Source organism: Schistocerca nitens, chromosome 4, assembly GCF_023898315.1.
Source record: "Schistocerca nitens isolate TAMUIC-IGC-003100 chromosome 4, iqSchNite1.1, whole genome shotgun sequence".
Classification (NCBI taxonomy): Eukaryota; Metazoa; Arthropoda; class Insecta; order Orthoptera; family Acrididae; genus Schistocerca; species Schistocerca nitens.
In genome coordinates, this window is record NC_064617.1 from 400768438 (window position 1) to 400795138 (window position 26701).

A 26701-nucleotide genomic window follows, 5' to 3' on the forward strand; every position below is an offset into this window, starting at 1 on the left:
ACTGCAAAACCACGTTCGTGATGAACACTAACCTGTTGATGCTACGTACTGATGTGCTTGATGCTAGTACTGTAGAGCAATGAGTCGCATGTCAACACAAGACCGAAGTCAACATTACCTTCCTTCAGTTGGTCCAACTGGTGGTGAATCGAGGAAGTACAGTACATACTGACGAAACTAAAATGAGCTCTAACATGGAAATTAACGTTTCCGGACACATGTCCACGTAACATCTTTTCTTTATTTGCGTGTGAGGAATGTTTCCTGAAAGTTTGGCCGTAACTTTTTGTAACACCCAGTATATATGTTGTGAATAGCAACGGTCCTACGACACTCCTCTTCCTTCGGAAGATTTCTCTCCATTGAGAATGACATGGTGCGTTCTGTTATCTAGGAACTCTTCAGTCCAATCAAACAATTGGTCTAATAGTCCATAAGCTCTTACTTTGTTCATCAAACGACTGTGGGGAACTGTATCAAACACCTTGCGGACATCATCGGGTGTCAACTGCAGTGTCATCCACAAACGGCATTAACCGTCCCTGTATTGACCGAGACCGACCAAGTGCAACATACGTGGAACACAATCCAACAAACTGACATCCGGCACCTGTTCAACACAATGCATGCACGTTTGTGTGCTTGCATTCAACATTCTGGCGCTTGCACCGGTTATTAATGTGCCAGCATTTCATATTTGTGATGGCTTGTCTTGCTCTTATATTAGCCTGTGATCTTGCAGTATTAATCACTTAAATATGCTACCTAGACAAACGTATTCCCGAAATTTCATTACTCTACATTAAATATTTTTTGGTGTTGTGACTTTTTCCGTCAGTGTTGTATCAGCTGAGAAAATAACTGTTAATCTCATTTGGTAGCTATAAGGCTCTCACATAAGTTGGAGCATCAACTTTCGCTCCGTTTTGCTAGTACTCCAACCTACTATCGCATGAGTTAGGTTTTCTAAGTTTAGAGTTACAAGCAACACAACGTAAATTTAGTTGTCACTTTGCGTTGTACGTAAGATAAAGTCGAAAGTTAATATTTTACTGCTAATTATGCTTATCAGTTTTAGTTGTGGACAACAGGAGATAAGTACTCTAGTACAGTCCACAAAAGGATGAGCAGAAGACAACAACAGTTCGAAGAGAAAACACTTCTGCGACTTCACTATTATGACTGAGGATGTGAGTATTACATTGTTCTAATGTGTTGTCCTCAATGATTCACGTTCACTGATTCCTGCACTTACCTAATTCTTACTACATTGCGTTCTGTGTATCCGTGTCTGTTCCTCACATATGGAACTGAAAACTGCACAAGTAAATATTAAAGGATTAGCTTTAGCATCGTAAGTTGTACTAACCAGAACGGTAAGAAAGCCATAACACAAATTTGTTATCAATCATCATCCAGAAACTATCTCAAAATCGTTGAATGTGTTGTGCGTTGTGGTATTCAGTGCGAAGACTGATCTGGTGCAGCTCTCTACGCTACTCTATCCTGCGCAAGTCTGTTCATCTCCGAGTAACTAATGCAACTTACATCTGCTTACTGTATTTATCTTCCGGTCTCCCTCTACGATTTTTACTCTCCACACTTCTCTCCCATACTAAATTGGTGTCTCTGAATGTGTCCTACCAACTGATCCCTTCTTATAATCAAATTGCACAACAACCCCCCCCCCCCCCCCCCCGTTCTATTCAGTACCACCTCATCAGTTATGTGACCTGCCCAACTAATGTTCTGCATGCATCTGTAGCACGACATTTCAAAAGCTTCTACTCTATTCTTGTCTAAACTGTTTATTACCTCTGTTTCACTTCCATACGTGGCGAACCTTCAGACAAAGACTTCCTAGGACTTAAATCTATATTAGATTTCAACAAATTTCTTTTTTTCAGAAACACTTTTCTTGCAGTTGCCAGACTACATTTAATATCCCCTCCACTTCGACCGTCATCCCCTATTTTACTGCCCGCATAATAAAACTCCTGTACTAATTTAAGTTTTTCGTTTCCTTACCTAATTCCCTCGGCATCACCTGATTTAATTCGACTAAGTTCCATTATCCTTGTTTTGCGTTTGTTGACGTTCAACCTATTTCCTCTATTCAACGCACTATCTATTCCATTCAACTGCTCTTCCACGTCCTTTACTGTCTCAATGTCATCAGCAAACCTTTGAATTTTTATTTCTTCTCCGTGAACTTTAATTCCTACTCCAAATTTTTCTTTGGTTTCCTTTACTACTTGCTCAGTGTACGGACTGAATAATATCGGCGATAGACTAAAACTCTTTCTCCTTGTCTTCTAAACCACTGCTTCCCTATCAAGCCGCTCGACTCATAACTGCCGTCTGGTTTTTGTACAAGTTGTAAATGGCCTTTTGCTCCCCGTATTTTACGCCTGCCACCTTCAGAATTTCAGAGTGTACGCCAGTCAGCATTGTCAAAAGCTATCTCTAAGACTACAAATGCTATAAGCGGAGGTTTGCTTTTCGATAACCGACAGTATGTTCTAAGTAGTAAGGTAAATATTGCTTGAAGTGTTCCGACATCTCTCCGGAATCCAAACTGAACTTCTCCCGAGGTTAGCTTCTACCAGTTTTTCCATTCTTCTGTAAAGAAATCATGTTTGTATTTTAAATCTCGACTTATTGAACTGATAGTTCGGTAATACTCACACCTGTCAGCACCTGCTTTATTTGAAACTGTAATGATTATATTCTTTTTGAAGTCTGAGGGTATTTTGCCTGGCTCAGACATCTTGCACGAAGTATGGACGAATTTCGTTCAATATTTAGCCAGAAATAGGTTAATAGCACAAATGCTACCCAGAAATAATCAGTACATGTCTACATAACCGTGGTACTCACGATTTTAGATATGTAGAACACGCACGACTCTTACAATACAGTTACAAAAGGTGTGTTGTATCAGGAACTGCCGGCTAATTTTTGTATAACCTATAAAATTGACATATTTATGTGGACATTTATGAATATTCGTATTGCACAGTATTACAATTATCAACGAGAGTATTAGTTTCTCTCTGATGCACTGTGACCTTGCTCCAGTAAGAATTTTAATTTTCGAAATATTCTTATCGCTTGGTCTTAATGACACGTGTGTTGCACTTTTCGTGGTGCTGTAAATTAAGCTATCTTGTCTGTCTTCTGGTGTTGTAGAGTGTCCGATAAGTAATTCACAACTTACAGCCTCAATAACATGATGTGGAGAAATGAACAGTAGTTGTTATAAAGCCTAAACACAAAAACGTTGAACCTGTAGTTCACTTACATAAATGAACTTCATATGGTATGTGCTAAATCTATTCTAAATTGCAACCCTGGCAAGATCTCTTCACTAAGAGAGGTAATTACAACCTACAACAGACATTTGGAAGCTGACTCATGATGGAAATGCGTTAGACCTAATGGCAAGAAATAGACCTCACATCTTTGAGGATATCCATATTGAGTTATCAACAACCATGAATCATTTGTAGCGACTATGACTACTTTCTGTAAAGAACAGTTACAGTAACTGGGAACATTTACGTTTCCAGTAATATAGAAAAAGAGGCGCTCGTTTCATATCTCCGCAGAAAAACCGCGGCTCAATTAAAAAAAAAGAAATGTTGACCAAACACAGGAGCGATATGTTGAACAGAAAAACACTTCATAATACGAAGGATCCGCCAAAACATACAGTCAAAAACACAAATCTCAAAGAAATTCTGGTCATATGTCAAGGCTGTCGCTGGCACCTAAGTTATTGTGCAGGTAATCATGTGTAACACAGGGACTGAAATTGAGCGTAGAAAAGCAAAAGCAGAAACACGGAATTGGTTTTCCCCTGCGTATTACAATATTAGTAATCCTTAATCTGCAAGGTAAGCGATAACGCTTTATCTCCTAATTTTCTTTCTCTTACAATCTCGAAACGCATACTAAGCCCTTCAGGTTAGTGCGTTTAGACCAGTGGTCATGAAAGTATTTCGTTCAAGAGCCAATACTGACACGGTGATAACTCGGGCGGCATATGTACCGATCTCATTGCTAAGTGGTAACCTACTACAAGGGGGTTAGTTTGTGTTGTTGCCCCGGATGATGATTACACGAATATTTTGTCAGGATTTGTAAGCGGTGGGTTCTTGAGGTACGGCAATACGCGAACACGAGAGGTAAGTTTAAACAATTCTATTAACGAAGGCGGATTATAAAACACGCACGCTACGCGCACCCGTCATCACTGTGTCTGACATCCCAACACCGGCTAATTACGGTCGTATCAAAAGGCTCCATGGTGAGCTAAGAAAAGAGACATAATCGCGCCCGAGGCCGCGCTAGTTAATACTGCCCGCTGCGGACGGCGGCCAGTCGCGGCCGGACACGAGTTTACTGACCAAGCAAATTGTCAGCATTCCAGACAGGTCGGCTGGCGAGCGCGTGTTAACGTACCGTACGGCTGCGCGCAATCCGTAGACCCTTACATCACTCTCCCCAAAGAACAACGGCAACCATAGGTGGCTCTAAACGACCTCCTGGGCGTTATGAATCTTTTTCGTCATTTGTGGCATCAGAAGGCATTGCAACATGTATTTCATTTGCAGACACAGTAACGTTCGGTACAGAGAAGTGTGCCTTCAAGCTGACAATTTTATGCATGACAAATGCTGTTGACAAAAAACAAATTAATAAAAGCAGTAAAAACACAATACTGACAATCAAGTATGCATTAACATTACTGGATGAATTGAAGGACTTAATTCTATTTGCCACTTCAATGAAATTTAACTCATTATTTGAAGAGGTTACAATTTAATGGATGTCCTTAATTAAATTATTGTCTTCAGAAAAACTTGATAAGGAATGCTTTCCATATGTTCGTATGTATGAACCATTGTAATAAACAGATAACATTCTCGTTAATGGCAAATGTCCAGTTGCATGAAATGTAGTTGGCAACACACTAGGCATATCAAATAGTTCACATGATAAATCACAATGTGTGGCATTCAAGATTAATCCACTATTGTTCAATTTTAGTGTAAAGGGTAGCTCAGGTGTATCATAGTTTTTACATGCAAATGTGCCATCAAGGGTGGAGTTTAATGAGAAAATTATACCTTCAGAACATTGTTTAAGAAATGGCTGATAAAAATGCGTTAAAATTCTACGGCAATCCTCTCTTGGGGGGATGATTCATATACGATTCTTTCTCACAGCTGTACACTCTACTGTCTAAGTATACCACCGATTCAGGGCAAATTAGCTTATGACTACTTTTACACATATGCAAATCATTTTCATTTAGGGACACAAAATATCTACGATACTTGCTGATCAGTAGATAATCATTCAGTACATACTTTACATGAATACCTGCCTGTCTCAATTTCACAGGGTAAGTATAAATCTTTTACATTTCAAAATTATGCTTTGATCTAGCAATGGGAATAGAAACAATAACAGTTAATTCATCTTCAATCATTAAGAATTGTCTGGTGGTTAACTTATAGTATGCATATAAATTGTAACAGGGTAAATCATAGTATATGTTGCATCTAGCTTTTGTTCCATTGATAGTAGGATGTGTAAAAATTGTTCTGGATATAGCAATAAGCTGCTCAACAATAATTTAAACTACTTTCTAAGGCTCTTTTTAAGTTAAGAGCATCACTTCTAGCATTTGATAAACTATCAGTAATCCTTAACAAAAGAGTGTATAAATTTAAGTGTGCACTCACAGCATTTAATTCTTGGAATAGTTCTTGGATATTTACTTTCGTTTCATTACGAAGTACGTGGAAATGTGAGATAAATTACATTACATTCAATGAAAACTGTGAGGTTAGTAATGGTTCTTTGCATGTTCTTTAATACGATAATTTCATTAGAGAGGTTAGTTGAATCTGTACTGGGCTGTTGTTCAAGAGCTAATATTTTGCCTTTAACTTCCCATAGATCCCGACTAGTTAAAGTACCAAATACAGTGCGAAGCATACTCCCTCCAAAATCAAACCAGGCACGTTTACTCCTAATTAAAGTTTTGTGTGGCAAAAGCTTTAAGAAAGAGTAAATCTCTTGCTCATAATTAGCAAATGTAGACACTACCTGCATTTTGGCTGTGATCCAGTTATTATACCAAGATGTACCCATTTCCAAAGCTGTATCATTGCCCTTAACAGAACGAATTAGGTCAATTTGCTTCTTTACATAATTGAACTGTTGCTGGATTTCACTCAGATTGTACTTGAGGACAAATTTTGTATTACTTGTTGAAACTACCATGTCTGAACGTGGTTCAAACAAAACACCTGTACTCTGTGGTACTATTACTACAGAATTAGTAGAATACGCTATCATAGCAAGCATTAGAATAAAAATGAACATGTTTAATTAGTTCTAAATACTAGAGTTAACAATGAACATAAAATAAAAGTTTCTTGTGGTTACCTCTGGAATAAAAGGTTTAGTTTCACTTGTGCACTCGTGCAATAGCTTCTATACTAAATTTTCGCAACACGTTCACGTAAGCACATGGCTGAAATATACGCACGCATTGCACTCTCACACACTGCACACGTTTACGCAGATTGTAGGGGTGTCTGGAACAGGATCGCTCAGAACGTGGCGATGCCTCGGCCTCGAAGTCTGGACTGCGACCTCGCGATTCTCGTTTCCTAGATTTGAAGAACAGCAGGTCTGCCTCTAGGTCGGTCCTCGTCGTCTTGCGATACTACAGGAAATCTACCCAGAAATGGCTTTACACGATTGATATGAACGACAATCAAACGAAAGGGCAGTTTGAGCTTAAGAGTGACTGGCGACAACACCTCCAAGATTGGATATGGTCCTTTCCAACACTTCTTAAAGCTTTTTGACTTGGCTCTTAACACCACGTTGCTCAGATACACAAGATCTCCAACTCGATACTGTGGCACTGCTGCTTGGCGGTCGTGTTGTCTTGGACCTACTGATAACAAACAGACCAAAACTTTTCGACTCTGTATGTGCAGAACAGGGAATCAGTGATCATAAGGCCGTTTCAGCATCCCTGAATATGGAAGTTAATAGGAATATAAACAAGGGAGGAAGGTTTATCTGTTTAGGAAGAGTAATAGAAGGCAGATTTCAGACTACCTAACAGATCAAAACGAAAATTTCTGTTCCGACACTGACAATGTTGAGTGTTTATGGAAAAAGTTCAAGGCAATCGTAAAATGCGTTTTAGACAGGTACATGCCGAGTAAAACTGTGAGGGACGCGAAAAACCCACCGTGGTACAACAACAAAGTTAGGAAACTACTGCGAAAGCAAAGAGAGCTTCACTCCAAGTTTAAACGCAGCCAAAACCTCTCAGACAAACAGAAGCTAAACGATGTCAATGTTAGCGTAAGGAGGGCTATGCATGAAGCGTTCAGTGAATTCGAAAGTAAAATTCTATGTACCGACTTGACAGAAAATCCTAGGAAGTTCTGGTCTTACGTTAAATCAGTAAGTGGCTCGAAACAGCATATCCAGACACTCCGGGATGATGCTGGCATTGAAACAGAGGATGACACGCGTAAAGCTGAAATACTAAACACCTTTTTCCAAAGCTGTTTCACAGAGGAAGACCGCACTGCAGTTCCTTCTCTAAACCCTCGCACAAACGAAAAAATGGCTGACATCGAAATAAGTGTCCCAGGAATAGAAAAGCAACTGGAATCACTCAACAGAGGAAAGTCCACTGCACCTGATGGGATACCAATTCGATTCTACACAGAGTACGCGAAAGAACTTGCCCCCCTTCTAACAGCCGTGTACCGCGAGTCTCTACAGGAACGGAAGGTTCCAAATGATTGGAAAAGAGCACAGGTAGTCCCAGTCTTCAAGAAGGGTCGTCGAGCAGATGCGCAAAACTATAGACCTATATCTCTGACGTCGATCTGTTGTAGAATTTTAGAACATGTTTTTTGCTCGAGTATCATGTCGTTTATGGAAACCCTGAATCTACTATGTAGGAATCAACATGGATTCCGGAAACAGCGATCGTGTGAGACCCATCTCGCTTTATTTGTTCATGAGACCCAGAAAATATTAGATACAGGCTCCCAGGTAGATGCTACTTTTCTTGACTTCCGGAAGGCGTTCGATACAGTTCCGCACTGTCGCCTGATAAACAAAGTAAGAGCCTACGGAATATCAGACCAGCTGTGTGGCTGGATTGAAGAGTTTTTAGCAAACAGAACACAGCATGTTGTTATCAATGGAGAGACGTCTACCGACGTTAAAGTAACCTCTGGCGTGTCACAGGGGAGTGTTATGGGACCATTGTTTTTCACAATATATATAAATGACCTAGTAGATAGTGTCGGAAGTTCCATGCGGCTTTTCGCGGATGATGCTGTAGTATATAGAGAAGTTGCAGCATTAGAAAATTGTAGCGAAATGCAGGAAGATTTGCAGCGGATAGGCACTTGGTGCAGGGAGTGGCAACTGACCCTTAACATAGACAAATGTAATGTATTGCGAATACATAGATAGAAGGATCCTTTATTGTATGATTATATGATAGCGGAACAAACACTGGTAGCAGTTACTTCTGTAAAATATCTGGGAGTATGCGTGCGGAACGATTTGAAGTGGAATGATCATATAAAATTAATTGTTGGTAAGGCGGGTACCAGGTTGAGATTCATTGGGAGAGTGCTTAGAAAATGTAGTCCATCATCAAAGGAGGTGGCTTACAAAACACTCGTTCGACCTATACTTGAGTATTGCTCATCAGTGTGGGATCCGTACCAGATCGGGTTGACGGAGGAGATAGAGAAGATCCAAAGAAGAGCGGCGCGTTTCGTCACAGGGTTATTTGGTAACCGTGATAGCGTTACGGAGATGTTTAATAAACTCAAGTGGCAGACTCTGCAAGAGAGGCGCTCTGCATCGCGGTGTAGCTTGCTCGCCAGGTTTCGAGAGGGTGCGTTTCTGGATGAGGTATCGAATATATTGCTTCCCCCTACTTATACCTCCCGTGGAGACCACGAATGTGAAATTAGAGAGATTAGAGCCGGCACGGAGGCTTTCAGACAGTCGTTCTTCCCGCGAACCATACGCGACTGGAACAGGAAAGGGAGGTAATGACAGTGGCACGTAAAGTGCCCTCCGCCACACGCCGTTGGGTGGCTTGCGGAGTATAAATGTAGATGTAGAAGGATTCATGATTCCGCTGTTTCACTCCCTCCATGCTTCCTTTAGCTTGCGTGCTAGATCCCTTACATGTTCATTGCTGATTCCGGCAGTCGATCGTTCAAAGTCCAAAGGTGAATGCATTCTTCTTCCGTAGGCGATCTCATATGGACTTAGGCCAGTTGTGCTGTGCATTTTGTGGTTGTAACAACATACCAGTACGGTTAACAGACATCCTAATTGTTGTGTTTGCTGCTCACATAGTGGCTAACCATTTTAATTATTGTTCTGTGGACTCGCTCGATTCTTCCATTTCCTTCAGGGTGTGCTGGTGTAGTCCTTAACCGAGTTATTTGCGTAAGCTTACAAGTCTGTTTAAGTTATTCACTCATAAAATTCGTTCCTTGATCACTAATTATACTTAACTGTGTTCCAAACTTAAGAATCCATTCTTTTACAAAAACTTTAGCTATAGTCTCAACGCTCTGATCAGGTATTGGTATCATGAGAAGGTATCTAGAGAAATAATCTAACATTGTCAATATGTATTTGTTTCCATCTTTTGTCGAAGGCAACTGTCCTACGACATCTAGTCCTACTCGTTCAAATGGTTCACTTGTTTCTGGCGGTTTTTGCAATGGCGCTCTACTTTTTCCTACATTATTCTGTCTGTTACAGGAATCAGATTGTGAAACAAACTCGAAAACGTCAGCTTTGCGGCTCGGCCACCAAAGCATTTGAGCTACTTTAATGTTTGTTGCTTTTTTACCGCAATGTCCTGATAATAAAGAATCGTGTTGCTCTCTCATGATTTGCTCTTTCATGCTTTCTGGAATAACTAGACATTTTCCTTTACTAGTGATTTTGTACAATAATCCATCTTTTTCGACAAAACATTGATAATTTTTTCCGTAATTTGCATTGTGGATCTTTTTCCTGAGCTGCCTTTAACTCTTCTTCTCGACTCCTTGTAACACAAACATTGACTTTTCGGCTCATTACATTAGCATTCACATGTTGTTTACCAGGTCGGTGAATAACCTTAAATTGGTACTCACTCAGTCTTAATGCCCATCTTGCTAATCTGGAATTTGGATCCTTTAAGCTCAATAACCATTTAAATGCGGCACTGTAAATTCTCTTCCTCTTAAGAAACATCTGTTACGTGTTATACCAAAAACCAAAGCACAAAGCTCCTTATCAGTAGTAGTATAATTACATTCTGCTTTGTTTAATTGTCTGGAAGCAAATGAGATTGGATGTTCATGACCATCAACTTCTTGACACAAGATTGCACCTATGGCAAAATTGGATGCATCCGTTGAAAGAATAAATGTTTACTGAAAATCGGATAGGGTAACACTGGGGCTGTGGTTAGAGCAGTTTTAAGTTCTTCCAAATTCTGTGGTTCAGGAAAATTCTTTACATCTTCAATTAATCTTGGATCAGATCGAACACCTTCAATGGTTATAACATGACCAAGATAGTTAACTTTACTTTGTGCAAAATGACATTTATCTATTGATAAAGACAGGACTGCTTCTTATACGCTCAAAAACAGCTTGTAGTCTCTCAGTATGCTGCTCCATGATTTCACCAAAAATTATTACATCATCAAGGAAAACAAGTGCTTGTGTTGGGATGAGCCCTCGTAAAACTGAATCCATCAGGCGTTGAAATGTAGCTGGAGCATTACGAAGTCCAAACAGCATACGAAGATACTTGTATACTCCTGCTGCTGTTACATATGAAGTTTTTGCTTGATCATCTGGATGCACTGTTAACTGGTGATAACCACTTGTTAAATCACATGCTGAAAAAATTCGGCATCTGCCCAAGTAATCCAAGGTTTCCACTAAATTTGGTAAGGGGTAAATGTCAAGTGTGGTCACAGCATTCAAAGATCGGTAATCAACACAAAAACGGAACTGTGGTTCTCCGGAAATTGATTTCTTCTTTACAGTTACAACAGGCGAACTTCACAGTGGGTCTGAAGGATCTCTTGTTTTTATAATTCCGGCTTCTAATTGTTCTATAACCAAGTCTTCTACCAACTCTCTTTGACTAAATGGAATCCGGTAAGGTTTCTGTGTGATTGGGGCTGCATTCCCTAAATGAAAACGATGCTGAACTAAATGAGTGACAGGTGGTTTTGCACGTTCTTGGAATAAATCTGCATACTCCAACAAAACAGGCGCTAAAATCTTCTGTTCATCAGCTGTCAAATGTTCTATCTTTTCCCAAATATGGCGCTTCAGTTCATTATTAACTTCGTCTCCTCGTTGTAATTTTGCGGTACTGTTACGAAAATCTGTGTTTATAACTGCAGCATTTGTCACCTCATCTGCAATCTTATTACGTCACTTTTACTTACGTTCGACACTTCAGCAACTTTCGGTCCTCGTGGCAAAGCAACATCCTCATTGCTCATATTCGTTATTGTAACCGGGACTTTTGCGACATTCTGTCTCACCATTGTAACGACACCTACACTTCTAGCAACATTACAATGCACTGTATCCAGTAACTCACTTTTCTCGGGTCGCTCAATTAATAACAAAGTTCCTTCCTTGCATTGGGGTGACTTAATTTCAACGTAGATTGTCTTTCCTGCTCCCTTGGGAATTTGCTGAGGCTATCAATTTGAACATCGACTCGGACGGTTTGAACTGATGCATCGTGTGGGTGGTCCATTCCCATGACGTCAGTATTGATGCTCCTTTGAGTACGATCTGAAGAACGATATCCTAGGTTGTAGTTGCTACGGCCAAGTCTGATCTTTGTTTCTGTGACAAATATCTCTGCCTCGTTAGCGGACAAGAAATCAAAAACAAGTACACCGTCGTAACGCGTTTCGTTATTTGAAACTACTTGCACCCTTGCTGTGTATTTATCTTTATTTTCACCTTCATCTTGGCCTTGGCCAAGAATTAATTCTACGTCAACTTCTCCATAATTACGTAGCTTTTCTCCGTTTAACCCTTGCGCTTTTAATAGCGGCGGTTTCAATTTTTCCGTTTATTTATGCAACACCACATTAATGAGGTCTGTGCTCCTGTTCAAATGGTTCAAATGGTTCTGAGCACTATGGGACTTAACATATCAGGTCATCAGTCCCCTAGAACTTAGAACTACTTAAACCTAACTAACCTAAGAACATGACACACATCCGTGCCCGAGGCAGGTTTCGAACCTGCGACCGTAGCAGTCGCGCGGTTCCAGACTGAAGCGCCTTGACCCGCTCGGCCACCAGGGGCCGGCTGTGCTCCTGTGTCAATAAGTAGTTTGATGTTTCTCCCACGATATACAGCACCAATCACGAAGTCATTTTCAGTCTGATTTTCGCTGAAACTAACAGGAATCACTGTCTCTGTCAAGGGGCGGACGGAGTGGTGACCCGTACGTCCCCGTATTCGTTTAAATATCTGGCAGATTGCCTGTTGTTCTCATTACCATTCTTCTTGCTGCGACAATCTCTCGAGACATGACCCTGCATCCTGCAGTGATAGCAGATTCGATTTTCTTTACAATCCTTACCCCGCTACAGTTCTGCTCAGTCATACTGGCGGGTGGCTGTTAGCGCACAGTTGTCACAGCGGGAGCGAAATTCATTTATAGTCACATGCACCTCTATTACTCATTATAATAGTTTCCGCTTTGGTTGTGTAACGCATCATGCAGTGTATGTGTACATTACTTGAATTTAAAAACATTTTAAAAACCGTCTCATTCAAGTCGTTATTTGCATTTTTCAGTGCACAGGGTAAAAAATGTAATTACTGCAATTTCAAGCAGAGAATCAGGCTAACGAAGACACATAATTGGTCAGTGTAACACTTTCTAAAAGCACTGACGTTAACTCTTAACTCTAAGATAGCTGAAATCTAGGTCTGCCAAACAACAAGTTTACTACGCAACTGATTCCAGTAAATTCCTACCTTGTTTTACAAGTGTTTGTGCAGTCTCTGCGCATATACGTTCCCCATGGAATCCGGTCTGATATACGTACAGATTTTGCTTGCAAATGAATACAAAACACTAACAATACAATTCGTTTACAATTTAATATTTTATTAAATTATTCCTTATGAAACGTTGTTGTTATAACTGTACAGTTAATTGAGGGAAAAGTGGTGTTCACTTGTGTCATCTACCTCATTGCGTTTTTGCTCTTATCATCTGTAGTTGTTGAGTTATCATTGCAGTTGATGATTGTAGGCTCAATTCACTGCCTCGGACGACTTATTTTTCAAAATCGTTTTTCTGTAGGTCTTCTGTGTGCTGAACACATTTTCGCCATTGTTAGATTGTGAATTTTATGTAGTAATACGACTGCATTGCTTGATGTCGTTGCTATTGATTATGTCTACCTTTCCTAACGAGCATGTGTGTTGATGCTAACATTTTATCATCATTGCTACAAAGTGTTATAAATATTTGTAGACATTGTGGATTCTGGATTAGTTTTGCCGTCAAAACTCAATTGCATTTTTCAGTCGCATTATTCCTGATGTCAGAGTGCGTTTTGTTGGAGTTGTGTGTAAACAAGACTCACATGGCACAGGGGAAATCTCACTTTCTTCCTGCTTTTCCATTTTCAAGTCACACAAACACTTCTACGTAGTAAATAAATTTCACGAATAATACCACAAAATACCCTTTTTTACTTTGAGTCAGACTGCCGAAACTAATAACTCAGTAAGGAATGGAAAACAAGAACTGTGCAAAAACCTACACGCCGTTTCGCTACTGACGCTCCACTGGCGCTTGAACTAGGCAATGATGGACACACAGCGTTGCCATTTTCGAGTATTAGAGAGAGAGAGAGAGAGAGAGAGAGAGAGAGCCAGACCAGGCACAGATGCGGCATCAGCGGACTTGCAGACAACCGTCAGTACGCCTGTCCGGAGCTATACAACAACGACAATTGTTTGGCGTGATGCTTTGCTAGTGGTTATCTATAAACTGAATATTTCATTCCATTTGCCATTTCCACTGGATTTAAAAACTGTGGCTGGCATATTTACTAAAACATAAATATCGATAGTTGACAAATATAAGCTAGTTGTGATGTAATTGATGACTGTTTCCTTTATTGACATATAATTAAAATAATAAGCTACCAGGCATCAGTGATCAACGTTAAAACAATAGTTCTGACTGCACGCATGAAACCTTTCAATTGCAGGGTGAAGCGGTTATTAGTTTTTATTAACATTATTTTATCGTGCACAAGTAAAGGGGAAACGAATGTGTAATGTCTCAAATGAGTATGTGAGGAATTCATTCTCAGAGTCGTTGGCATATGCAAATTAAAATTACCATCACCAACAGCCATATTTAGCCACAGATAGACTGCTATTTTATGTAGCAGACTTTACTCACAATGACACCTTGAAAATTCTCATATGTGTGCACTGATGACGTACACAGTTAGTTTGAAAAATAAACGAAAATTTCAACACAGAATTGGATAACTTATATTCCTCGTGATGACTGCGTAAAAACAAGCACCATGCACGTCACTGCATCAGCAGAGGTTTAGATGTTACGTGACACACTATTAGGTTAAAGGATGACTGCTAATTCTATGTATGAATTAGTTTGCACCAATTGATTTAAACAAGGGGTGCCGGCCGAAGTGGCCGTGCGGTTAAAGGCGCTGCAGTCTGGAACCGCAAGACCGCTACGGTCGCAGGTTCGAATCCTGCCTCGGGCATGGATGTTTGTGATGTCCTTAGGTTAGTTAGGTTTAACTAGTTCTAAGTTCTAGGGGACTAATGACCTCAGCAGTTGAGTCCCATAGTGCTCAGAGCCATTTGAACCATTTTAGCCAAACAAGGGGTCTTGGTACATACAACAGTATTCCTAATATCACTTAGATTTGTGTCCAGTGCAACACGGCAATGAATGTGTACCTCAGTTGATTCTTCCCTATGGTGAGCTTAGCATTGAAAACCACTGAACTGCCCACGAATGAGATATACCTCCCAGTGGCTATCCAGGCATTAGACTATCTTGAGTTCAATACTGTAGACCAAAACAAGAATCTTCTCGACTTTTGAGGTGAAGAAATCACAATACATCAGCACTTGAAGCAGGTGCAGAAGCATGAGAGTAAAGTATAAAATCGTCACACGCAGCCATCGGTGCACCAGTTCTCAGTGGTAACATAGGAGAATTACGAGTTTCGTAGCTTGATATGCTTGAAACAATGCAATGATGTCACACAGTATAGCAGCTCAAATTCAGTACAATGGGTGAATTATATGTCAGGAATATGTCTCCCACAGAGACTTTCCTTCAGCAACTTTAAACAATAATTGTGAGATTATGTTTCTTATTCAGCACCAACAGTCAAGGCTTCTACAGTGAATTAGGGCAATTTGTATATAAGCATATTTCTTTTGCCATATACACAAATGTAGGATGTCTTATCACAATGTTCTCCACAAACGCTGCATCATTGAAATATTCAGAGACATGTAATGTGCCAAGACACAAGGAACTATCATGTGGCTAGTGCATAATTAGCATGTAATACACAGGGACACTGCCAGGAAGCTGGCATATGTATCTATGTACTTACATATGTGTTAGGGGTTATTTTGTAAATAAGAACAGCAGCAGTATACAATAAGGAATTAATTTCTGATTTATTTACAGTATATTTTCTGTGGTAACAATTTTTATATGATATTTCCTTGAGATATTAGAGATGGTTTTACATCGGAAATGAAAACTATTAATAATAATGACTAGCAGCATTAAATTGAGAACAAATACGTACACTAATGAAGAGTTAAAAGAATCTATATATGCTTCCGATAGTGTGCAGCTCAATATGTTTCTCATGAGAGGCTTTAAAAGTTAACAATTTGTTTTTTTTGATATAGTTGTTGAAATGTTGCAGTTATCATTCTTTTTTAAAAATACAGTTGTTGTTGTGTTAGAGTTGTATTTCTTTGATAAAGCTACTGCAATGTTAGTGAGACATTTTTAAAAGGGAAGCGAAAAAACTGTGTACCACTAAAAACTGATAATACTGATTTTGGGGACTAGTAAAATTGCAATATATAAAAACTAATGAAACTTTGCAATATGCATAAGTCACACGCACACATACTGTGCAATCAGCTCAGACAGATACATAGAATGCACACACACACACACACACACACACACACACACACACACACACACACACACACACACACACACAAATGAATAATTGAGTCTGTTGCTGACACTCAAATGAATAGTGTGATTATGAGATGGTTTCTAAGTGGTCCTCACAAATGACATGAGGTGACAGGCCAATGTTCAGCTGTGATGCAGTATCTACCTCACGACCTGAATATTAACTTGGTATGCCATATGTGGACGAGGAGTTGGAACACTACCATCACTACTGCAATGGAATTTGAGTAATCGTCAACTGTGAGAGCCATTGAGACCTCATGTTGTAAACACTTTGCCCATGTTTGAGTGGCTTGTGTATTGAATGGTATGTGTACATTTTCGATATAAGACCTACAAACTCCTCAACCAGTGGCAATTAGGCACATCATTCATTTCTGCGATAACTTCGCTGTTTGTTACTATTATGCCATAAATATTATTTTGGTGTGGCATCTTAATACTGCATATACAACCATCCACCCAATAGACTTAGCTGTCCATATACACTCCTGGAAATGGAAAAAAGAACACATTGACACCGGTGTGTCAGACCCACCATACTTGCTCCGGACACTGCGAGAGGGCTGTACAAGCAATGATCACACGCACGGCACAGCGGACACACCAGGAACCGCGGTGTTGGCCGTCGAATGGCGCTAGCTGCGCAGCATTTGTGCATCGCCGCCGTCAGTGTCAGCCAGTTTGCCGTGGCATACGGAGCTCCATCGCAGTCTTTAACACTGGTAGCATGCCGCGACAGCGTGGACGTGAACCGTATGTGCAGTTGACGGACTTTGAGCGAGGGCGTATAGTGGGCATGCGGGAGGCCGGGTGGACGTACCGCCGAATTGCTCAACACGTGGGGCGTGAGGTCTCCACAGTACATCGATGTTGTCGCCAGTGGTCGGCGGAAGGTGCACGTGCCCGTCGACCTGGGACCGGACCGCAGCGACGCACGGATGCACGCCAAGACCGTAGGATCCTACGCAGTGCCGTAGGGGACCGCACCGTCACTTCCCAGCAAATTAGGGACACTGTTGCTCCTGGGGTATCGGCGAGGACCATTCGCAACCGTCTCCATGAAGCTGGGCTACGGTCCCGCACACCGTTAGGCCGTCTTCCGCTCACGCCCCAACATCGTGCAGCCCGCCTCCAGTGGTGTCGCGACAGGCGTGAATGGAGGGACGAATGGAGACGTGTCGTCTTCAGCGATGAGAGTCGCTTCTGCCTTGGTGCCAATGATGGTCGTATGCGTGTTTGGCGCCGTGCAGGTGAGCGCCACAATCAGGACTGCATACGACCGAGGCACACAGGGCCAACACCCGGCATCATGGTGTGGGGAGCGATCTCCTACACTGGCCGTGCACCACTGGTGATCGTCGAGGGGACACTGAATAGTGCACGGTACATGCAAACCGTCATCGAACCCATCGTTCTACCATTCCTAGACCGGCAAGGGAACTTGCTGTTCCAACAGGACAATGCACGTCCGCATGTATCCCGTGCCACCCAACGTGCTCTAGAAGGTGTAAGTCAACTACCCTGGCCAGCAAGATCTCCGGATCTGTCCCCCATTGAGCATGTTTGGGACTGGATGAAGCGTCGTCTCACGCGGTCTGCACGTCCAGCACGAACGCTGGTCCAGCTGAGACGCCAGGTGGAAATGGCATGGCAAGCCGTTCCACAGGACTACATCCAGCATCTCTACGATCGTCTCCATGGGAGAATAGCAGCCTGCATTGCTGCGAAAGGTGGATATACACTGTACTAGTGCCGACATTGTGCATGCTCTGTTGCCTGTGTCTATGTGCCTGTGGTTCTGTCAGTATCTGACCACAGGAATGTGTCAATAAAGTTTCCCCTTCCTGGGACAATGAATTCACGGTGTTCTTATTTCAATTTCCAGGAGTGTATATATAAAGTAACTTCAGGTGTGCAAAACGAGTTTTTGAAACTTATAGTGAATCTGGTACATGTGGAGTCTGGATAAGTGTGGCACGCACATATTGACGTAAACAGGTTTCGCGAATTCTGCCAAAACCTTTGCCATCTATAGTGTGACGAATTCTTTGTAGAAGATTGTGGCCTGTTTTAAATTTTGCCTAGCTATTTAAGTTTTTGCGCCATAGCAGCCAATCCATTTAGCTGTTAAGTGAATTTCGTCATGGTTTCCCGAAAATTATATTGTAAAAATCTTTCCCAAAACCAAATGTTGCAAAAGTCCTCTTAGCAAAGTTAACATCAATGTATTTCTTCAATCAGGATGATGGAACAAATTTAATAGTGAGGATGACTAATCAGTTCCAACCAAACAGCAACACTGCTTTGGGTTTCTATTATGATATATAGATCATTTTTATCTTCCAGTATCGTCATCAACTTGGGAAGGTAACTGTTTTGGGAAACTAGCCAGTCTGGGCATGGCAGCAAACAGCTGCGCATTGTATCCAAACTAGTAGGATATGCTATGTCTGCCTCCATGACATATCCTACATCAAAAGCCGCCGCCACATCTGATTAATCATGTAATCTGACGATATCGTTAGACAGCCACTGAAACCGTCCAATAGGCAGAGATTGTTGAACGGCTTGTTTACATCTACATCTACGTACATACTCCGCAAGCCACTGTATGTATGGTGTATGCTATAGTGTACCCTGTACCAATACCAGTCATTTCCTTTCCCATTCCACTCACAAACAGAGAAAGTCAAAATCGACTGTCTATATATCTCCATAGGAGCTCTAATCCCTCTAATCTTATCTTCGTGGTCCTTGGGCGAAATTTACATTGGTTTCAGCAGAGTCGTTCTGCAGTCTCGCCTCAAATGTCGTTTCTCTAAATTTTCTCAACAGTGCTCCCTGAAAGGAACGTCGCCTTTCCTCCAGTCACTCCCATTTGAGTTCCCAAAGCATCTCTGATAAGCTCCAGTCATCTGGAGGCTATACAGCTGGCCTTCGGTGTCAAGACACTACGACAAAGTGTCTGGAGAGCATATGCTGGCGCTGAATGACGTCCAGACATCGAGATATAGTGTCTAGGCAGTATTATGCCTACAGGTCTGGTATGTACTATTGAAAGCCTCTCTGCCTGTGCTTGTGGAAGGGTGCCTTAACGTATTGAAGCAAAAACATATGGAAGCATGATATGTCTGATGGAGATAAGGTAAAGGCCGTACCTGTCAGCTGAGGCAGTGGGTGTGCCACATGAGGATACACAGGTCACACTGGGTCACGCAAGAAGAGGTACTGACTGAGACAGTGCAGTTGTGTCTACTTCCAGGCTGCTGTGAGGTGCAATGTGTGGAAGTGTGCTACAGCAGCTGGATGGCATCTGTAGCTGGTGGCATGTGTCTTTTGGTAGGGGAGCATGAGCAGTCTGTGTGCACTATACTGAAGTATGTGATATGTGCAAACGCTTGCTTAATGTTTTGAAACGTTGATAAAGCAACCATACACCTCAGTTAGTGCTGATAATGTTATCTACTGGAAGCACAAGCGGTTGGTGAGTTCCTTACAGCACTTAATTTCTTCATGTAATTATGAAATTTATGCTTCATATTTTACAATGCTCAAAGTTATAAAGCTTAAATAATGCGCTAAACATGTTAGTAATTGTTGTAACTAGCGAAATATCATGCATTTATGGAACTTCATGTACTTTTATACTTACTTGTTAGCACAGCACTGGCTGTGTCTTGTGTGCGATAATGAGCTTGTTACTAACACTGGGCGCCATCTTGTGTCATTAAGTATACTAACTGGGTAATAGACATCTGTGGTAAGAATAATAAATTGCAGTGATCAGGAAAATGGTTGCCCTAATCCATCTATTTTATAAAAATGGATGCAAGCCTATATAAGTACATATTTTTGTATGTATGTAAATATATATGTATGTTCCAGATCTGGTACTAAGCCACTGGACTGTTTTCAGCCATAGTTGGTACACATATCAGTTACTAATAATAAATTGCAGTGATCAGGAAAATGGTTGCCCTAATCCATCTATTTTATAAAAATGGATGCAAGCGTATATAAGTACATATTTTTGTATGTATGTAAATATATATGTATGTTCCAGATCTGGTACTAAGCCACTGGACTGTTTTCAGCCATAGTTGGTACACATATCAGTTACTGTCTGGAAATTGAGGGTAAGAACAAACTACCTATCAAAGGAATGGGGGTGCAAGTGAAAAAGCGAATACCCACACTTTAAGCATCCAGTATTTGAGAACGGGAGCACTTAGAGACTTGCAACAAACTTTACAAATAATTTCAAACCTGTACAAAACCTTTGCTCACAGACGAACTCCACAAAACGATGAAAGTGAGAAAAATTTTCTCACTTATTACATTTTTCGCTGTCCATGCTGTAAAACTGCTGCATGAAACAACGACGTTTTCATTTACTACTAATTGTACTCAAAACACATTTTCCAGACAGTATTCACATACTTGTCATTATAAGACACAGAGTTCAGGAGATATGACGTCATAAACACTGAGTTGCGTGAAAAACTGCCGTATGGGGCATGATATTTAATTTTATTTCTTCGTTGGTACTAACTTTATTTGCACACAGTATCCACATATACCACTGAATGTATCTAGAAAAATATGTCTTTGTATGACACATAGTTCAGGAGATACGACATCATAAACACTAGATGTATTAAGTTTTCATTTATTACTTACTTGCTACTAGTTCTATTCACAATACATTTCGGAGATAGTAGCCACATATATCATTGAATGCATCTGTAAAGCTATCTCATTGTACAGCATATAGTTCAGGAGGTAAGGCGACATACACAATGAGCTCTGTGAAAATGAGATCTCAGGGGTAAATTCACTAGAGATAAAGGTGAAATACGTGTACAAATACGTATGAAATACGTTAAATATAGGTGAAATATGTGTGTCATGTGGATATGTGGGCAAAGCCATGGGAGAAAGCTCATTTCAAACCCCTGGATCTTGGTACTCACATTAGTTACTATCTGGAAAGAAACACAGTGGAAGAACCAGCAGCAGCAATCTCCTGCTGGGGTGGGGGTGGTAATGTGGTAAGAGAAGGAACTGGAGGAGATGGGCAGATAGGGAGGAGGAAAGAGAAGATGGACCCAGATAGGGGGAAGAGGAGGTGGATAGAGGGGGAAGGAGAATGGAAAGAGAAAGGGGAGAGGAGGAAGGGGAGGGAGGAGATGGCGAGCAAAAGGGCAGAATAAGAGATGGGCTTGAGGAAAGGGGTGGGGGGGATAGAGAGATGGGGAGAAGGTGGTGGTGGTGGTGGTGGTTGTTGGGATGTGTAAGGGGGACTAAACAGCGAAGGTCATCAGTCCCCCATGGGGAGAAGGAGATGGCTAAAGAGGGGGGAGGATTAATGAACAGATAGAAGAAAGAGGAGTAGATGGGTAAGGTGTAGGGGGAAGAGGAAATGTACAGAGAAAGGAAAGTGGGAAAGTTAGTCAGAGAGAGGGGCGAGGGGGAGATGAGCACAAAAAAAGTAGGAGGAGGTGAGCAGAGAGTGGGGGATGAGGAGATGTACATAGAAAGGGGGGGGGGAGATGGGCAAAAGAAGGACAGGGTAAGAAGGGCAGAGGGTGGTGGGTGGAGGATGTAGACACAGAAAAGGGTGGAGGAGATTGATACAGAGGGAGTTAAGGAGGTGATAGGCAAAGAGAGGGTGAAGGAGGAGATGGACTAATAGGAGATTGGAATAAACTGGTAATAAATTAGATCTAAATAAACACAGAACAAGTGGCCTGCTGAGAGAGCTGGAAGGAGGGGAGGAGGGACGGAGATTTCGGAGTAGGAAGGCGGAGTGTAATATTGCCTCAACGTTCAACGTCAGCCGACTAACTCGTAGCTTAACAGTCTCATGAAAACGAGTCAGATGTACAAGAGTAAGTAAACTGTTTATTGTTTCATTATAAATGTTAACATATTTATTCCACTGCGAGATAAGATGGTCAGTGCCTTCGTGGAATAACTTTTGTGGTTGCCCACGGAACCACGGTTGTACCCAAGTGTGTCACTTTCGCCTGAAGCAAATCGACAGACACGAATGTCTTTTTTCGGGCTCCAAAAATATGGAAAGCGTGTCGGGAGAAATCAGGACTGTATAAAGGATGTGTAAAGTCTTCTCAGCGAAACTTCTGCAGTGTAGTCAAACAACCTTGGCAACGTGTGGGCCCACTTGCATGTGTTGAAATTTCAGTTTTGATCTATTTTATTAACAACAGACGCAAAATCATCAAGAAATACAACTTTGCTTTATGTATGTGGCGAAACAGATATAATTTCGTGTTTGTGAAACTCGATGTTCACTTCCTTACGACTACTTTCAGATGGAGCATACATATTCACAAAGATAATATGTTCTATTTATGCAGATATTCATCTACCTCTAAAAAGTCTCCGAACTTTACCACTTGAATACCGTACGTGTTAATGTTGCTGGGCATCGTACCTTGCAACTTCATCTGGATTGCTAGTCTCAGCTTCCTGCTATAACGCTCTATCGATTTTGGCCGCCTATAAAGACTGTTGGAGAAAATTTTGGAAATTTGTGGTAAGTTCTTGTGGAACCAAACTGCTGAGGTCATCGCTCCTTAGGCTTACACAGTTCTTAATCTAACTCAAACTAAGGACAACACACACCCATACCCGAGGGAGGACTCGAACCGTGGCAAGATGCCCTAGACTGCGCGGGGTAGCCGCGTAGAGAAACGTCAGCTTTAGCTTAGTTAATATTCAGTTGATATTTTATGTCAGTTTTTTAAATTTTAGTAGGTCATTTATGTCTTTTTTGGTTGTGAAGTACTTGTTCTCTGTTCCGGTGTCTATACTTGTTCTTCTTAATCTTGTAATAGGGGTGAATTTTGGACTGAGAATAGGCTTCGCCTCTCTTTCCCTAAATTTCCGTCTTCTGTTTGTGAATTCTCTTTCCTCCGTTACAGTTGTCTACACACAATTGGTGTTCAAAATCGGAGATCGCTTCCCAGTTGGACATTACTATTTCTGCTACCTCCCTTTCACCTAGGTCACTATTGGAAGTTGTTGAGGTCGCTTCGTTTATATCTTTCTGTCCCTCTTCGTTTCCGTTCGCAGAAATTTTCCTCTTAGGATTTTCAGTCAAAATTTGGTTCGGGTTTTTTGTACCAACAATCTTAGTCGTGCCCGTTAATAATTGTTCTATTGTTTCAGATGGTGGGGACGCAAAAGCTTCCGCTGGATGTGCCATTGATTGCGTTTCAAGACTTGATTCCAGAGCACTGTCCAACACGTCGTCCCGAACGACAGTTCTGAGTATATTGTTGTAAATCGTCAGATTACGACTACGATGCTGTTTTGGCGGTTGAGCTTTTACAGTTTGTTGCCTCGACGTTGCGAGTATCAGCTGTGATATAACTTACTTTACTACTATCCTGGTCGGCCGCCTGCTTAGCTGGGTGGTAACGTGCTCTTCTGCCATGCAAGCGAGCCTGGGTTCGATACCCAGCCGGGTTGGAGATTTTCACCGCTCGGGGACTGGGTTTTGTGTTGTCCTCATCATCATTTCATCATCACCGGAGCGCAAGTCGCCCAGTGTGGCATCGACTGGAGTAAGACTTGCACTTGGCGGCCGAACTTTCCCGGAGGGGGCCTCCCAGCCACTCATTTCCATTTTACTAGCCTGGGCTACACTGTGAGGTAATGGATCAGTGTTTACCGTTCCTAAATCGTGGTCTTCCCACGTACGCCTAAAGACGGAAACGCACCTTCGTTTAAAACATTTGGAACATCACTGCTATGTTCAGGCCCATTGTTTACAATCTTGGTGTCATTAACAGCAACTTAATTACTTTCAGCTGATGTGGTACTGGTTGATACCGCTTTTGCACTTATTCCTGCTACAAGGTCGGAAAGTAAAAGTTTTAGTTTAGTTAAATTCATACTAAGATGAAATTCAGGCCTAGGGCTGTCCTGCTTGAATGGTCTGTATTATTACAAATGAGGCCTCCTGGTAGTTGCCCATTGTATGTAATGTAAGACTGATAACTCCCCATACTCATTATGTACAGTTCGGTTTTTTAACTTCCTTTTTGATAGATCTTACTCCAGCTTTTGGTTCTATAGCCACTTGTTGGGTCCTGGTAACAGGAGGGGTTGGATCGGATGTACATTTACATCCACATGACTGCTCTGCGATTCACACTTTAAGTGCTTGCTTGAGGATTCACAAAATCACTTTCAGATTATTTCTCGACTATTACCCACTCTAACAACACGTGGGAGAAATGAATACCTAAAGCTTTCCGTGCGAGCGCCACTCCATGACTTATCAGCTACTGCCCACAACACCCCCTGTGAGGGCTCAGGTCCGTGTCTCTGCTTCAGCTCTGTAGCTCCAACCGCTAACCACTGAATTGTGACACCACAGGAAGGCACGGCATGTGTTGCCTCTACCAACTCTCCGCCACACGTGTCACGAAATTTCAAACATGGTACTATTTCTCATCCCTTCTACACAAGTGGTCGCCACTTCCACTGCACGAGAGGGAATGACAACCACTGGTTAGGTACTACAAGTAAAAAAAAAAAAAGGACAATAAGAATTAGACCTGTGCCTCCCTCAGAGGCTCCAATTAAACAAACAGTATAATCATGAGTTAAGAGAAGATCTGGTCCAGCACTCCTACTTTTGTACAGGATAGTGGCCAGTCAAATAGCCTTTGCCATGCCCATGAGTCAATTAATTTTCTCATTGTTCTAGATGGAATTACCTTCTTCCATATCCGTTCATGGAAGCTTGCTACCATTTCCTTCCCAAGGACAGACTTGATACTCTTTTTACTAAACTGTCCATGGCACATGGGTATAACATTTGCAATATTTTCACACCACACAACCTGGACATCTGTTTTTGTTCGCTTAAGGGTACCAGTAATAAGACCCTTTACCATTTCCGATTTTCAGTCAATGAAGAAACGATTATTCATCGTACATGCATTGAGTGAAGTAATCTAGCAAACAGTTTATGCTACCTCCTGTTTTCCAACTCTGATGCGTCTAGCTCTGTTACCTGAGCAATATAATCCTTCTGAACCATATTAAGATTCTTTCTACTTCCCTGTAAGGATGTTGCTGAATGCATATTATTTATAATAATATCTACTCACACTGACCTACCTTGCAGTTCATCTAAGATCCCCTTGCTTGCTCTCTCTTTCGTTAAAGTATGAAATACTTACCCTATTTACATATGCGTGCGTGGCCCTATCCTGTAATCCGTGTAACCGCACGCACGAAAAATGTCAACACTAACTGAATACTATTTATTTCTTTACTCACATCTAGCTGCTCTTCTAAAGTCAACTGCAATGGCTCTCCGACCCCCTGGCGAAACTGTTGGGTTAACTGCGCCACAGTGCTTCCAAGTACCTTCCCTCAAATGGCCACTTTGTAGGCCAAATCATCTATGCACAACCAAGAGGCGCCCAGGACATCCCTAATGGCATAGGAGCACTAGACACAGATTCCAAAAAATATACCTGGCTATCTCAGACACCATGTCAGCATAACGCACACTCCTGCTCCGCTGCCGGCCGGAGTGGCCGTGCGGTTCTGGGCGCTACAGTCTGGAACCGAGCGACCGCTACGGTCGCAGGTTCGAATCCTGCCTCGGGAATGGATGTGTGTGATGTTCTTAGGTTATTTAGGTTTAAGTAGTTCTAAGTTCTAGGCGACTGATGACCTCAGTAGTTAAGTCGCATAGTGCTCAGAGCCATTTGAACCATTTTGAACCTGCTCCGCTACCAACGCTGTGGCGGAGAGTTTGGATGGGAGTGGAGTCTAGCTTGGAGTTATGCAAGCGTGTGCTTTTAATCAATTTTGATTTCATAAAACAGCCATTTACAATACCAGAGCGCATACAAATAAAGAAAACCCTCGCTTCCATCACGTGCAATAATTAACTTCAGATAACAAACGAAATATTAAAAAACAAAACAATTATTAGCCCCTTAAAACAGGAAATAGATAAAACAGTATTGCTTCTGTCTGCAAACGGCTTTACAAATAGACAACTAAACACATTAACAACAAGCATACTGCTCACTACGATGAACTACAGCCGACTACTACCAACACCTGTACCTCATCCCAGGAAGACAACAGATGCAACGACACTGGCTACCAGGATATGTAATCTACTATAGAATCTACAAGAAAAAATGCATAAACAAGGAGAAGGTAGAGTGACATATCGTTGTTGTACAGGGTGGTCCATTGATAGTGACCGGGCCAAATATCTCACGAAAGAAGCATCAAACGAAAAATCTACAAAGAA

At 41.5% G+C, this 26701-nt stretch overlaps 1 protein-coding gene across 1 annotated transcript in view; it reads left to right on the top strand.

Moving 5' to 3' along the window:
• Nucleotides 1-1138: 1138 nt before the first annotated feature.
• Nucleotides 1139-26701, top strand: part of LOC126252792 (solute carrier family 22 member 7-like) — a 109234-nt gene continuing 83671 nt past the window's right edge. The window contains exon 1 of the mRNA XM_049953728.1: nucleotides 1139-1190. Coding sequence (XP_049809685.1) covers nucleotides 1179-1190 — 12 coding nt within the window. The 5' untranslated portion in view covers nucleotides 1139-1178. The remainder of the gene's footprint in view (nucleotides 1191-26701) is intronic.